Below are 14,756 nucleotides of genomic sequence, written 5' to 3' on the forward strand. Positions count from 1 at the left end.
CGTACCCATCGCCAAAATTTAGACGGGGTGTCCTAGGTATCCCTGAATGATATTCTCGGACCAGGAGCATGGGTCCTAAACCAGGTGCCATCAAGAATTCTTGCTGAGTCAGCAGTACGCCTAGAAATAAATACTACTCTGTGATCTAATCAAGGACCCCTTTTAATTTAATTAACTCGTAGACTAGCCCCGGCATCGTGTTTATTAATTTTATAGCTGGAACCATCAGAAAACGTAGATAAACAATAAATCATAATGTGATCCGACCTCGCTGTAATTCAGGGGTAAAAGTGGATCTGAAAAGTTAGGGGGACACATGACGTCATGACTCCCCCGTGCCCACATTGCCCATTGTAATCTTTCAGTAAGTGAAGGAACGTCATAGATATTTTTGGAAGTGGGGGTATAACATTCCCGTTCGTTCCGCCTCACTTTTATCCTTCTCGTAGTTAATGCGGAGGGGAAAAATTGACAAATGCGGAACATTTTGACCTTTAACTTATCTTTCTTATAGTTGACTAGGAAGAAGCTAATTGAAGTTGCTAATCGTTTCAAATTTCACTGAATCCTGTCGATTGCGTTAAATTTTCCTGGTTTAATTTTAATATGAAGATTTGTGCGCTTTAAAAAAAGTAAATAAGAAACAACATTTCTGATTAAGTATCAATCTTGGAAACTTTGACTGCCTTCTAAAACCAACTGGAATTTTCATTCCTATTGTTTCCAGAGCAATTGACTGGAAGGGTTATTTGTGTTTATAGACCTTCTCCAGCAACATTTTTCCACCTGAGAGTTGCGCACACTGGCACCGAATGTGTGTTTTGAGTGGAGGCAGGCGGGCGGCCAGTCTGTGGAGGGCGAGAGTGAGTGAAGCGAAGTCTACGGGTTGTTGTTATTGTGTGCTGATGGGATCGCTCGAATGCCAAGTGGAGCAGTTGCCCGAACGGAAAGGTGGCGCCGCCTCGTCGGCATGCATGTTGCTATGAAGCTGTGGAAAGTGCTGCGACCGAAACTCATGGGCGGCGCAGGGGGCCAAGGTGAGTGAGCGGCTGTTCTCTTCTTTCTGTTGCTTTTTGCGGCCAGAAAGGATGGACATGTGTGTGACCAGAAAGAGTGCTGTTTTGCAGACTGTCAGTATGGCATGACGATTAGTATCCGAATGGGTCGTGTCACAGATGTGCCTAACCAAAGGGTTTATTATTTTTTTCTAATATGTTTGTTTATATTATGTCGTACTTCTAGAAACGCGAGCTTTATATTAGCTTTCAACATAAAAACGTCCTTAAAAGAGAAAAAATGAAACAATAAATATCAAAGGATTGAAATTGTAACTACTGATTATTATCGTTAATCCTTCGTCAGTTGAAATTAAAATATCACATTAATGAAGGCATGATCGAGTCGTTCAGCAGTATAACAACACAAATTAGTACAATTCATAGTAAACCCTTATTATCTGACACCCTTGCATCAGGATACAACTAAGATTTTAAATTTTTGTTTTTAGTTCGAAGAGTGTCGGTAATAGTTAAGAACAGCTACTTCTCATCTCCCGTGCACGAGGATACATCTTACTGTTGCACTACGTAAACACCCTAAGTACAAGGGCAAGAACTCAGTCTATTACCTACTTTTTAACATCCTAGATAGTCAATGAATAATTCCTGAAAGTATGGCGTTTCTCGTCCTTCCCTAAATGGGAAGTACGGCTCCTTAACTATAACCGCGTTTCATTTCATTCAACTACAGCTTAGTCCTACAGTAGACAGTGGCGGATCTAGGCCAGGGCCGGAGGGTCTAGGCTCCCCCACTTTTTTCAGTGACGAAATAATTTAAGCTATTATTGATATATTTTTGAGAGTTTATAGCAAACTCATGATATACCTATCATAGTCTGGTTACTGACTGCCCCCCCCCCCCAGTTTTTACCTTCTTGATCCGCCACTGGCAGTAGACTAGTATCTTTATTTGCAACCACCAGAAAACCATTGTTGAAATATTTTTTTCTAGACATCGCGACTGGAAGAACATATTCAAAAAGATTTACAGTAGAACCCCTCTAATCCGTCACCTCTGAGACGGGTTATGGTCGGAACACAAAAAAAGGTCGGACTATCAGAAAATACAAAAAAAAAAAAAAAAAAAAAAAGATTAAAATAAACAATCTCTGAACTCAAAAATGAGTGTATTGTTCTCTGCAGTAAAATCAAACGAACAATAAGCACTAAGAACTGCTCAGTACAGTACAGAAATTAGGCACAACGAAAGAAACAATACAAGTGATGACGGAGCACTAAAGCGGATATGCCTAGCAAGTAAACAACAATGTCGCGACACGACAGTAGACCTTGTGAGTCACCGATGAGTCGGAACAAGTTCGGATCGAGCACGGTCGGATCAATCGGAGTGACGGACGAGAGAGGTTCTGCTGTGCTAATAAGTATGCAAATCATATGTTGTAGTACTAATTTATTGGTGTTGATCTGAAATGTGAGAGAAAGTGAAAGCTAAGATTAAAAAGTTGTGAAATAATCCCTTCGGGAAAATGTGTATTTTGTGCATTGTTATATAGGTCTACATAATTAGGAAAATTTCAAGTGTTTCTTCTGAAATGTTGTACGGGGTAGAAACGTAGACAATTGAACAGTGATGAACTCGAAGTGCGTGAAATGTAGATATCAAGAAGAACGGAGAAAATTACTTTGAGGGAAAGTAAAAGTTGGAGAAAAGATAATAACACTGGAGGCAGTGAAAAGGAAAGGAAGTTAGTTAAAATAAGTATATTTGAAAACAAATTGTGTTGTTGGCAAAGATATGAGAGTCGCCAATCTAGCTGTCGGGCTTAATCAGTATCTATAAAGGTAATCAAGAAAGTTTTATCGCTTTTTCATCCACCACCTTCGAACATCGATATGTCACTTAAGACTTACGTGGAAGACCAGAAATAGTCCTCGTAAACATCGACGACCTTCTGCCAACGTTCTGGAAGGCCATGGATTCCATCGCGGTAGAACTTGGTGGGCCGTGAAGCGAAGAAGGTATCAAGTGCATTTTGCACCTTTACTTAGGATTTGAACTGGTGTCCTCTAAGATGATTGTCCAAGGATTGGAACAGATAATAATCGGACGGTGTAATGTCCGGGGAGTATGGCGGATGCAATAATGTTTCCCATCCAAGGCATAGAATTATGTCTCGGGTCATCCTAGCTACGTGAGGCTTAGCGTTGTCCTGTAACAGGAGAATCCCTTTGCGATTCAGAAGTGCTGGCTCCAGAGTTTTGAGTTTTTCTTGAGCATGGCTCAGCTGCTGACAGTATACAGTTGCATTGTTGCTGTGACCAGTTGGTAGCCGTTCCCGATGCACGATGCCGCGAGCAGTCCACCAAACATAGCAGGACGTTCTCATGTGCAGTGTTGGTTTCGGCTGTTTTGGAACCGGTTTATGGGATGCTAACCAATGATGACGGCGCCGTGGAGCTTCGTACAGGACCCACTTCTCATCAGAAATGGCTCCTTCCTTAGGCGAGACAGCGAAGAAACACAGGTGTCTGGTCGCGTTGCCTTCTGGCCCGGAGTCAAATCATGTGGGACCCATCGATCCAATTTGTAGTGCTTCCCAAGTTGATGGAGGTTCTGCCGAATCGTTTTTCCACTGACACTGAAGTGCAGTCCCAGTTCCTCACATGTCTGGCCACTGTTCGCCTCAATTGTTGCCTGAAGATCTTCATTTTTACATGTGTTGGTCTTCCGGCACGTGGTGCGTCTTCGAGTGTTTCGTCAACGCCCTTAAACTTGTTGAACCACCACTGCACTGTCCGCTTAGTCACGACACCCTCACCAAAGGCCTGGTATGTCTTTCGCCCCGCTGCAGCGGCATTTGACTCAAGCTTGAACTCGTATTTTCTATAGCATACACGCTCTTATGACGCTTTGTGGAGGTCCCATATTCACTCTGTCCTTACACAAGTTCACGGTGTAACTGCACTCCCACAACCAGGTAGTATGTTGGATGTACCCACACTAACAACCGATCTTCGCCTTATCTCCATTCGGATTCAAGTCACGGTGTCAGGGCCAATGGAACACAGACCTCCACAAAAAGCGACAGAACTTTCTTGGTTACCTTTATAGTTGAATTACTAAAGCGAGTCGTAGAAGTAAATAGCGAGGCAGAGACAGTCCAAGCGAGCTCGAACTCTAATTAGCTTAGTGAGCGCGACAAGGAACTCCATTACATAAATATAGCAAGCGCCATTAACGTTGCCCACGAGGCCAAAGAAATTTCTCGTCTTGTTTCGATTCTTGTCTTGCAAATGATATGACAATTATCATGCTTCTTGTTTCGTCTCGAATTTGTAAAAATATAGACTGTATTCTCGTCTCGTGGACAACTCTAATAGCAAATACAAACCCTTAGCAGGCCTAAACCCACTTGCGTCTCTGGCGTGTAAAATTTGAGTGAGGACATCAAAGAAGTGATTTAAATGGTACTACCTAGCCCAACCTGTTTATTATCTTAGATTCCCTTACCTTTTTGCTTACCTTCACGGACCCCCTGTTATATCAAGAACTCTGTTATAATCGTTTCACAGCCTGAATATTATATTCCAAATAAATATAATACTTATTATTTATATGTTATTCTGTTGTTAGTAAATAAATTAAATTAGAATAAAATATTGATTATTTTGTTCTTCAAAATATTTGGGGGGACGCGTTCCCGCAGAGACGCCCGTGCCTAAACCTAATTTAAGTTAGGTGTGTGTGAACCTGAGTTAGTGTCGATCTGTTGGGGATTAGTGATCACAATTTTCTTACCTGCAGCCCGAATGAGCTGAGATTGCAGAATGGCCATTTCTGGTTCTTGTAGATGTGGTTAAAAAAAAAAAAAAAAAAAAAAAAAAAAAAAAAAAAAAAAAAAAAAAAAAAAACGAGGTATAAGGTAAAATAGAGAAAGAGTGAAATTGCAATTGATGAAAGATTCGTGGTAATTGAAACGTCAAAATGATCAGATGAGATGAATACATTATTATGTATCGAAGCTTTTCAATTTGTGTCAGGTGGTTTATGAGTGTATTTAGTTTTGCACTACAGCAGGTTTTACGAACCTCTTAGCACACATTGATAAGCTTCACTTGGGTTCGTGGTAGAGCATTCGTCTGTTGTGTGGGGTCCCTGCTTCAATCCCAGCTTGCACCAAATGAGCCTTGTGGTGGACAAACACTGTGTGCTTGGGTTTTATCGGGGTTCTTCCGTGTGCTCCCACTTTCTTCAGTTCAGCATTTCATTCATTCTCATCACCGCCATCTCCGTTAGCCTACACAGCATAATCGTGGGACAAAACTGAAAATTTTCCTTTTTTCCAACTGTAAGCTCCGTGATGTTTCATTTTGCTGCTCGGGTTCTTAGTAAGGCCGTACAGTCATTAACCAGAGGACAGAACAGCCGAGCGAGAGTACGGCACTGTAAGCAATGCAACAAAGCCTCATGCGGCTCGCCAAACTAATTTTTGCGGCCGACTAAGCTCTCACGATTAACGATTGTTATGACATACTATTTTCATTTATATTTATTCATTCTTTTAATGTTTCCACTCTTCTTTCGAAATAAGGCATTCGTTTAGCGCTTCTGTAGAACAAAGAGGCGCGGACCTTCTGTACAACTAAATTTTGGAGTTTGGTCCGAAAAGAGTGTCAGTGTTTGATAGTACTTATTTGTGTGAAAGTGCATTTTCCACCATAAAAATTGTGAACAATCGCTTCAGAAGCTGCCTTGGAGATTCTTCTCTTCTACATCTGCGGCTCGCAACAACAGGAATGGATCTTGATATCCCAATCCATGTAAATGCTGCTAGTCACCTCTCCTTTATCATTTTGAATAGGTATATAATATTTCAAATAGATTTTTAATTTTTTCTACCGTAATAATAATAATAATAATAATAATAATAATTATTATTATTATTATTATTATTATTATTATTATTAACTGTGGCCCTCCACTTTACTAGTAAAGACGGTTATGGCCCTCAGGCTCAGTATAATTGAACACCACTGTGCTAGATGAAGGCGTATCCAACCATATTATTGAGACAAACGGTCAATGCACTCAGGCCCATCTTCAACATTATCTCCCGATTTCCTATGCCACCAATTGGGCTATTGTGCCTTTTGGTTAATATGCAGCCGGCCTAAGTCCCTCATACAGTTAGCAGAACGCAACAAATCTATCGTGTATAGAAGGTCATAAGACAAAGAAACAAGGCATGGTTGAGAGTTTTTCGGATACACTACAAGTACATTCCTGCGTCATATTTTCAAGAGTTGGAAATGACTGCATTGAAGCATTGGTGGTCAGGAGGGTGAAAGATATTATTATTATTATTATTATTATTATTATTATTATTATTATTATTATTATTATTATTATTATTATTATTATTATTATCACTTATAGTTTCTACATATGACTTTAGTAATTTAGTGCCAGCTATTTCTTTCAAAGTGAAATTTAATAATATTTTCGTAAACTTTCTTCTTCAAAATGAAACGTTGAACTTCCAGTGGCTATGTCCTCTAGACCAGTGCTATTCAACCTTTCTTCCTCGCGTACCCCTAGACACACTTTGCCATCCAGTTGTGTACCCCTGAACCTGTTTGAAAGAAATTAAATCGAAATGAACTTATTAAACTTAATACACATGTTCTGTTGATTAGAAAGGGGGACAAATAGAGACCCAACAAAATGACAATTTGTGAGCCAATCAAAAGACTATTTACAGGGGGATAAAGTGCACGTCCGAAAAAATTAACAAGGGAAATTTCAAAACATGTAGCAGACATCCAGTTCTACTGAGGAGGATTTTCCCCTCATCCTCCCTGATAATTCGTACACTGAGGACAATTTTAAAGGTTCAAGAATTAAAAGTAACTTTAGACCTAACATGTTAATGAGATGACTGGGCTTGTTTCCGGGACGTCAACTCCTCGATTCTTGGTCGAATCTTCGAGAGTGCGAGAAGTAGAGCTGATTCTGGATTCAGGCATTTTCATTGATGTTAATGCAGAGAAACTCTGTTCGCACAAATATGTTGATGGAAATGAAAGGAGTTGTGAAATAGTACTGATCATGTAATAAATATTGGAAATATGCTTATTTTTAGGATTACGTACCCTCAGAAACATCTTTGCGTACCCCCGGTTGAATAGCACTGCACGCGAGACCAATGGTTCTCAGCCGATGTATCGCGACACACTGGTGTGTCACGCAGTCCCGTAAGGTATGCTGCAAAATTTTAGAATTTCAAAATAATGAGGAATTTAATAATAACACTAGTTAACAAATTTAAACTTTTTGTTTGTTACATGAGAAAAATCACCTGATCTTAAAGGAACTTTTTGCGCTGAATTCGAATATGCACTCGGCTTCTCTTCATCACGTACAGTTTTCCCGTAACAGAGGGATTTTCGGGAAATTCCCTAAAAAATTTCCCTTTTTCAGATATTTTATTCCCCTAGCTCCTGTCCCCTTACATATAGTAACATAGAAATTATACCTAAGTATACCTTGATTTATATTTAATAAACCCTAAAAGTTTCGTAAAAATCGCTTTGTTCTTTCTAGAGAAATAAATATATTTGTATGTATACTGTGTGCACTGTTTATTGCACCTGATAGTAATGCTTTCAGATCTCCTGAGTTGGGGGAAAAACGATTTGCTTTATTACTACAAACACAGACATAAAAATGAATATTTACAATAGTCAACAACACACTTGTATTGCTCTCTGTAAATTAGAAACGTGTATAAAAATAGAATGTACTTCCAACGTATATTTTTTTTAAACGTACAGTATATGTATATCTTAATACATATATATACAATTCTCCAAGTTTTTTCGTTTTGTTCATGAAATGGTTATCAATATTTGTTATCAAATGTAACAGAATGCAAAAGAAAGAAAGAATGGAATGAACAATGAACTAATGCAGTCTGAATTTTCCACTACGGTATCGTTTCCCCCCTCCCCCCGCGCATTTCTTTCTTGTGTTCTTGACACCTGGTGAGGGAGTTTTGTACATTTTTATATTGACGTGTGGTTTAACACTACTTCACTTTCAAAGTTGTCTTTGCTGCTAAGAGTGCTTTCATGTTTGATCTTAACGGCATTATACCCAACTAAGACCAGAAGTTTAGTTTGTGATCAGTACAATGGCGTCAAAAGGACGGCGTTCGTGTGTTAACTCACCAAATAGTTTTTGTTATGTGTGTGGCCAGTTTGTAGTTAAAGGACAGTGTAGATCCATTACGCCATCGGTGAAACTAATATATAATATATATTTCGGATGTCGTGTGGGAGATCAGGACAAAACTTGGGCACCCAACATAATTTGTGCGTCGTGCTACGTCACTTTACTTGCATGGGCCAAAGGGAAACGGAGGTTCATGAAATTTGCTGTACCAATGGTGTGGAGAGAACCCACCAACCATCTGGATGATTGTTATTTTTGTCTCACAGTAGTTAAGGGACATTCTAAAAAAAGCAAATACACAATAAGTTATCCCAACGTTAAATCCGCAATTAGACCTATTCCGCACGGGGATGAACTTCCACTTCCCGAGCCCCCTACCAACTGGGAAGAGATATGGCCAAAAGACTCTGATGATGATCATGACCTTGATGAACCATCGACATCAACATGTACATCCAAGGATCCAACGTTCATTCCTGACTGTGTTCGCGAGCCACATTTCATCCGGCAATGTGAACTTAATGACCTAGTCCGTGATTTGCACCTGACAAAACAAGAGGCGGAACTTCTGGGATCAAGGCTCCAGCAGTGGAACTTATTGGATGCAGAAACGAACATATCAGTGTACAGGAAGCTATTTCTCAATGCAAGATAATGTGTGCGTATGTACGGATATAAATGGGTTGATGGTGGAGCTAGGAATTCCTTACGTTCCAGAAGAATGGAGGTTATTTATCGACGCGTCAAAGGTCAGCCTTAAAGCTGTCCTTTTACATAATGGAAATAAAAAACCTTCTATACCACTTGCGCACTCAGTGAAGATTAAGGAATCCTATGACACCATGTCAACTTTGCTAAATCTTATAAATTACAAGGACCATTGTTGGCAAATATGTTGTGATCTCAAGGTAGTTGGTATTTTATTAGGACTGCAGTGCGGTTACACGAAGTACCAATGTTTTTTATGTTTATGGGATAGCCGAGCTGATGACAAACATTATGAAGTGAAGGAATGGGAACCTAGAGTGAATTACGTACCTGGAGAATGCAACGTCAAATACGCTCCTTTGGTAGATCCTAATAAGATATTACTACCGCCACTTCATATCAAGTTAGGACTTATGAAAAACTTTGTCAAAGCCATGGACACATCTGGTGAAGGTTTCAAGTATTTGCGAGATAAGTTCCCTAACCTGAGTGATGCTAAGATTTCAGCGGGAGTGTTTATTGGTCCCCAAATTAGGAAATTAATGCTTGATGATAGCTTTGACAGCAAGTTAAACAGTGCTGAGCTAGCTGCCTGGACAGCATTTAAGTGTGTTGTGCGCAACTTTCTGGGCAATAACAAAGCTGAGAGTTACACAGAAATCGTACAAGACATGATACAGAAATACAAAGAGTTGGGTTGTAGGATGTCTTTAAAAATCCACTTTTTGCACTCCCACCTCAGCTTCTTTCCTGCTAACCTAGGTGCTCTCAGCGACGAACAGGGGAAAAGATTCCACCAAGATATAATGGCAATGGAGAAAAGGTACCAGGGACGATGGGATCCTTCAATGATGGGGGACTATTGTTAGGGTCTTGTTAGAGAATGCAACATTTCTTACAAAAGAAGGAAGTAGTGTACGTTTTTGTAACCCAATGGAAGTTTCATATATTGTGATAGTTTTGATTGTCTTTTCATGACCTTTTGGTACATTTGTATTATTGTTTATTGTAAATTGTCACACTTGTAAATTATATTGTATTATATTTTATATATGTGTTTGTGGTAATAAAGCAAAACGTTTTACCTCAACTTAAGAGATCTGAAAGCATTACTATAAGGTGCAATAAACAGTACACACAGTATACATACAAACATATTTATTTCTCTAGAAAGAATAAAGCGATTATTACGAAACTTGGAGGGTTTGTTAAATATGAATCAAAGTATACTTAGGTATAATTTCTATGTTAGTATATGCAAGGGGACAAGATCTTGGGGTTAAAATAAACGAAAAGGGAAATTTTTGAGGGATTTTCCCGAAAATCCCTCTGTTACGGGAAAATCGTACGTGATGGAGAAAAACCGAGTGCATATTCGAATTCAGCGCAAAAAGTTTCTTTAAGAACAGGTATTTCCTTTTATGTAACAAACCTTTGTTAACTAGTGTAATTAGTTAAAATCGATATAGAGTGTACCAGTGAACACCTCTAACGGTAGCAATAATGCTCAGTGCTACATGGAGTCATTACTTTCACTATTATAATAGATATTATTATTTATAATAAAAATATGAAAGAAGTGTGTCGCGAAGTCCTCGACGTTCAGTAAATTGTGTCGTCAGTCAAAAAAAAAAAAAAAAAAAAGATTGGGAACCACTGCTCTAGGTAAATGAAACTAGTGATAAATATACGTCAGTGTTGAAGAAAATATTCATGATCAGCAGATAGTGGAAGGAGGCAGGGAACTATGAAGAAACTACTTCTGTTTTCTAAAATTTGAAAGGTGGACTCATACAGCTTTAAATTGTAGATGACATTGTGAAGTATATGATTAAAATAAGTATAATGGCTTGATTTCACCAATAAATGCCTGCACTGTTCCCTATGTACATTTTGAGGAGCAAAAAATATCAAAATAATTCAATCAAATTTAATAGACAAATATTCAAACATTGGTAGGTAGAAGAGAGGAAAATGAGTGTTTGACAAATTGAATATAATTTTAAGCTCTGATTACTTATTCGAACTTATCTTTGGACAATGTTTGTATACTGATTTGTTGAATTTGATTAAATTCTTGTGAATAGTGTCCCTCCATACAAAATGCATTGAAAAGATAGGGAGCACGTATTCCCATCTATTGATACTTCACGCTCCTTTGAGCTTACCCCACGTCAATATTCGTATTTTAGGGAAATTTCCCTAATCTAGGGAAATTTCGTAGGCAAAAAGGGAAAAGGGATTTTTTTCTATAGGACGTGAAAATCTAGGGAAATTCTGACACTGACTGATTGACCAATATAAATGCTTAAATTTTTCTTTGTTCTTCAGGAAGTAAATCAATGCAATAGTAGTTAGTAGTAGTAGTACTGTGTGTGTGTGTTCAAAGTAGCATAATTTGCAATCATTCTTAACTGGGTGAAAACGAGTTTCCTTGTTTTTTTAAAAAAATTAGAACGTGAAAATAATAGAAGCAGAAAGCAAATGAATTAAACAAGTGTAGCTGGCTTTTCCTTTATTTTAGCTAAATTAATCTTATCACATAACTTCTGTTATAGGAATTGTGCACTCAACAAACTACGGAAAATGTGATAAGAAAAGGGCAATTTTCTTGAGGAAATATACGAACACTGCCTCATGCAAAAATGAAATAAAATCTTTGAGTGTTACGTCCCACGGTTATGCCGGCTAGGCTAAAGGAGACGGTGATGATGAGAAATGAATGAAATAGTGGAATGAAGAAAGTGGGAGGAAACGGGAGAACGCCGAGGAAACCCATGCATATGGTATTTGTCCACCACAAAGTTTGTATTTTAATTCTACTGTTTATTAAAAATTACTTATTTTGTACTCTTTATTACAAAATAAATAAAAATATTATTTAAAAAGTAGTTAATAAGGAAGACAGGCAGCATGATAAGTCATCAGTTGTCGTTGAGTTCATTTTTCTAGTCGCTGCCATAACCTAGATTTTTGGGTAATTCAAATTCTGGTTACACCGTAATTTCTATGGATGGCAAAACTGAAAATTCTTCCGATTCGTATTTTCGGGTGTGGAATAACATTATCTATTACTGAGATAAGTTACATTTCATTATCTCTTTTCACTAACGAAAAACTGGCAAAAGAAAAATTGTTAGTTTTTGAAAAATATTTAGTAGTGTGCTCCCTTAAGCTGTAGAACAAGGTCTTACATAGTCTGTTGCTGAACAGGACGCTTAACTCAAAACAACTTCAATTCGTGTACAGTTAATCTTGTTTCAGAAAGGCCATGAAGGGATTGCCCACACGTATATTTTAGTAATATTTGTAATAATCTTTGTAGGTTTGAAAATAGCCAAAAGTAACAATACAAAAGTCACTAAATTTTTGTTTTACCAATAGACTAAATTTCCTTCCTCTCATCAAGATTGCTAAATCCATATATTTAAATCTGAATTTGTTTAATTTAATCTCAAGGAAAATTATGAAATATTAATAGAAAAAAAAATATCACGTCCCCTCCCGAAGGTTCGGGTCCCCATTTGTCGAGATTGGGGACACCCACACCCCACTTACGGGGAATTTTGATGATATGCCTAGATTCAATGTTGGCTACACATTCGAACTCGCACAAATTGTACGTCATATCAATTTCAAAATGTATTTGGAGAGTTTGTAAGCACACAAATGTTTACCTCGAGTGCTCGAACTCACCCTGAATAAATTTGACTGTGGCGTTAACAGCTAACGGCGCAGTAACTCAATAACGTACTTAGGACCGTTTGTATTGTATGTATTCTGTATAAAAACAATAATAGATTTGAGTATAATAGTCATCTGGCAACCCTCAGCTTATGAGTCAATTTTGTATAAATCTTCGTGATTTTACAATAAGATAAATCAGAGAGAACAATACCGTGGCAAACAACACAAAAATTGAGTCGTGGCAAACTACACCATGGAAAACAACACGTAATCTGCCTCACAACTATAGTAAAAAGCTACGTTTCTAAATTGCGCAGTGCCTAAATTTACCAGTTTTTTAAACCTGCATTTTCCCATAGAATTCACATTATTTATTAGGCTCCTCTGCGAATTGTCCAGCTTAGATCGGTTCTATTGATTTTGTTGAAGATCGGTAAGTCACTGGTTACAGTGTGTAATTGTTCATTGTTCTTTGAAAAGACCAATGTTTACACTTTCTGAAAATCAGAATTTAAGTTTTCGTTTAAGGCCAGATTTTGAATCTGATTACTCAGCCACACACACAATAAATAAATAAATAAATAAATAAATAAATAAATAAAAGAAAATAAAAATAAATAAAATAAAATAAAATAAAAAGTTCTGTGCAGCGGACCTCAGGTTGTGGATTCGATGTATATTGTTACACCGAATCCAAATTTCGAAACTCTAGGAATATTGACGTGTCATTTTTTTTACGGGGGGAGGGAAACTTGAGCGATTTTGTATGGGGAGGGTTATACAAGTATTTCACCCACGAGACAAAATTGACATGGTCAATCGTCCTGGAGTTTTGAAATTTGGATTCGGCGTAACAACATACATTGAATCCATACCCTTGGGCCCACTGCACTGAACTTCATTTTTTGTGTGTGTGTGTGTGTGTGGCTATGTTGTTAGTCTCAGTTAGCGTGTAAGAGTAATAATTTCTTAACTTTTTATTTCAGTAGAATAATTCCGTAAAATTTTCCGAAACCTCCATAAAATTACTTACCACCGTTACTGCTTTGATTTTCTCTAGTAAGGCATCTTTTCCTCCTAATCAGAAGGAAAAAAATAATGAAAATAGATGTAATACTAATTCGTTAAACAAGGGAAACAGTAGGCCTATTCCCTTTAGCAATGGTCTGACATTGAATCTTCAGAAGTATTTGCGTCTTTTCATCATTTTCAATTATTGCATTCTTGGAATCAGTCTTTTTAAAGTGACTTAACAAAAAGCTCGAGTCAGTCACATGTGATGACAGATGTGTGAACATTCCTAACGTCAAACATCACGGTCTACGGTGTGAGTGAAGCCAGAATTGTTTGTGTTGAAGACGGTAATGTACAAAGACAGTCAAACATCAAGAAATCCAGCATCTTCTTGGTTCTTCCAATTTGGTTTTACCTTCTCCAACTGTCTGGTTCTTCCTTCTTTTTATCTTTTCTTTTTTCTTTTCTTTTTCTTTTTCAAAGAACGGGCTTCGAAAAAATTCCACTATATAAATCATGCTCTGATCTTGGTTTGGACCATACAAACCAGTCTTTAAAAAAAAAAAGCGACCGAAACACGCATAAACCTGTATTCAGAACTGCTGCAGTCAGATTCTTGAACGCGTGATAAGCAGGGTTTTAGTGACAGCTATTGCCTAAGATGTTTTTATACGTTGTAAATAATGGACTATAATATCTCTCCTCATGAAAATACCGTACCAGAGATTTGTATTCGAAACTCTGGAGTTAGTAATTATTTCTACTCGTTCTCTACAAGGAAGAATACCTAACATACTACTAAACTCCTAAATTCTATGGCATAAGAAACTTCAAGGGCCATCGCCACAGAAACAAATTATTTCTAGTGAAACCTTTTTCTGTGTCAAGGCAGTGTATTCTATATTGGTAATACCAACCTCCAGTAGATAATGTTTTATATCAATGATGGCCAAATGGCGACTCGCAAATGATAGTCGAAAATGTAGGGTAAGACCGGTAGAGATGGACCCCCTTGGTAAGACGAACCAGGACCATAATTCGTAAACTATCCACCAGAATGCAGCGTGAATATTGATGTAATGTCATGGCGTATG

General features: G+C 37.9%; 1 protein-coding gene across 3 annotated transcripts in view; it reads left to right on the forward strand.

Annotated features, from left to right (window-relative positions):
* Nucleotides 1–750: 750 nt before the first annotated feature.
* Nucleotides 751–14,756, forward strand: part of LOC145673479 (glutamate receptor-interacting protein 1-like) — a 310,017-nt gene continuing 296,011 nt past the window's right edge. Inside the window, exon 1 of one of the 3 annotated variants that reach the window (XM_081743214.1) lies at nucleotides 751–1,037. In XM_081743214.1, coding sequence (XP_081599340.1) covers nucleotides 920–1,037 — 118 coding nt within the window. In that variant the 5' untranslated portion in view covers nucleotides 751–919. The remainder of the gene's footprint in view (nucleotides 1,038–14,756) is intronic. The other 2 variants (XM_081743212.1, XM_081743213.1) reach the window with 2 other exon arrangements.

This window comes from Thermobia domestica, chromosome 16 (genome assembly GCF_964235325.1).
Source record: "Thermobia domestica chromosome 16, izTheDome1.hap1.1, whole genome shotgun sequence".
NCBI lineage: Eukaryota > Metazoa > Arthropoda > Insecta > Zygentoma > Lepismatidae > Thermobia > Thermobia domestica.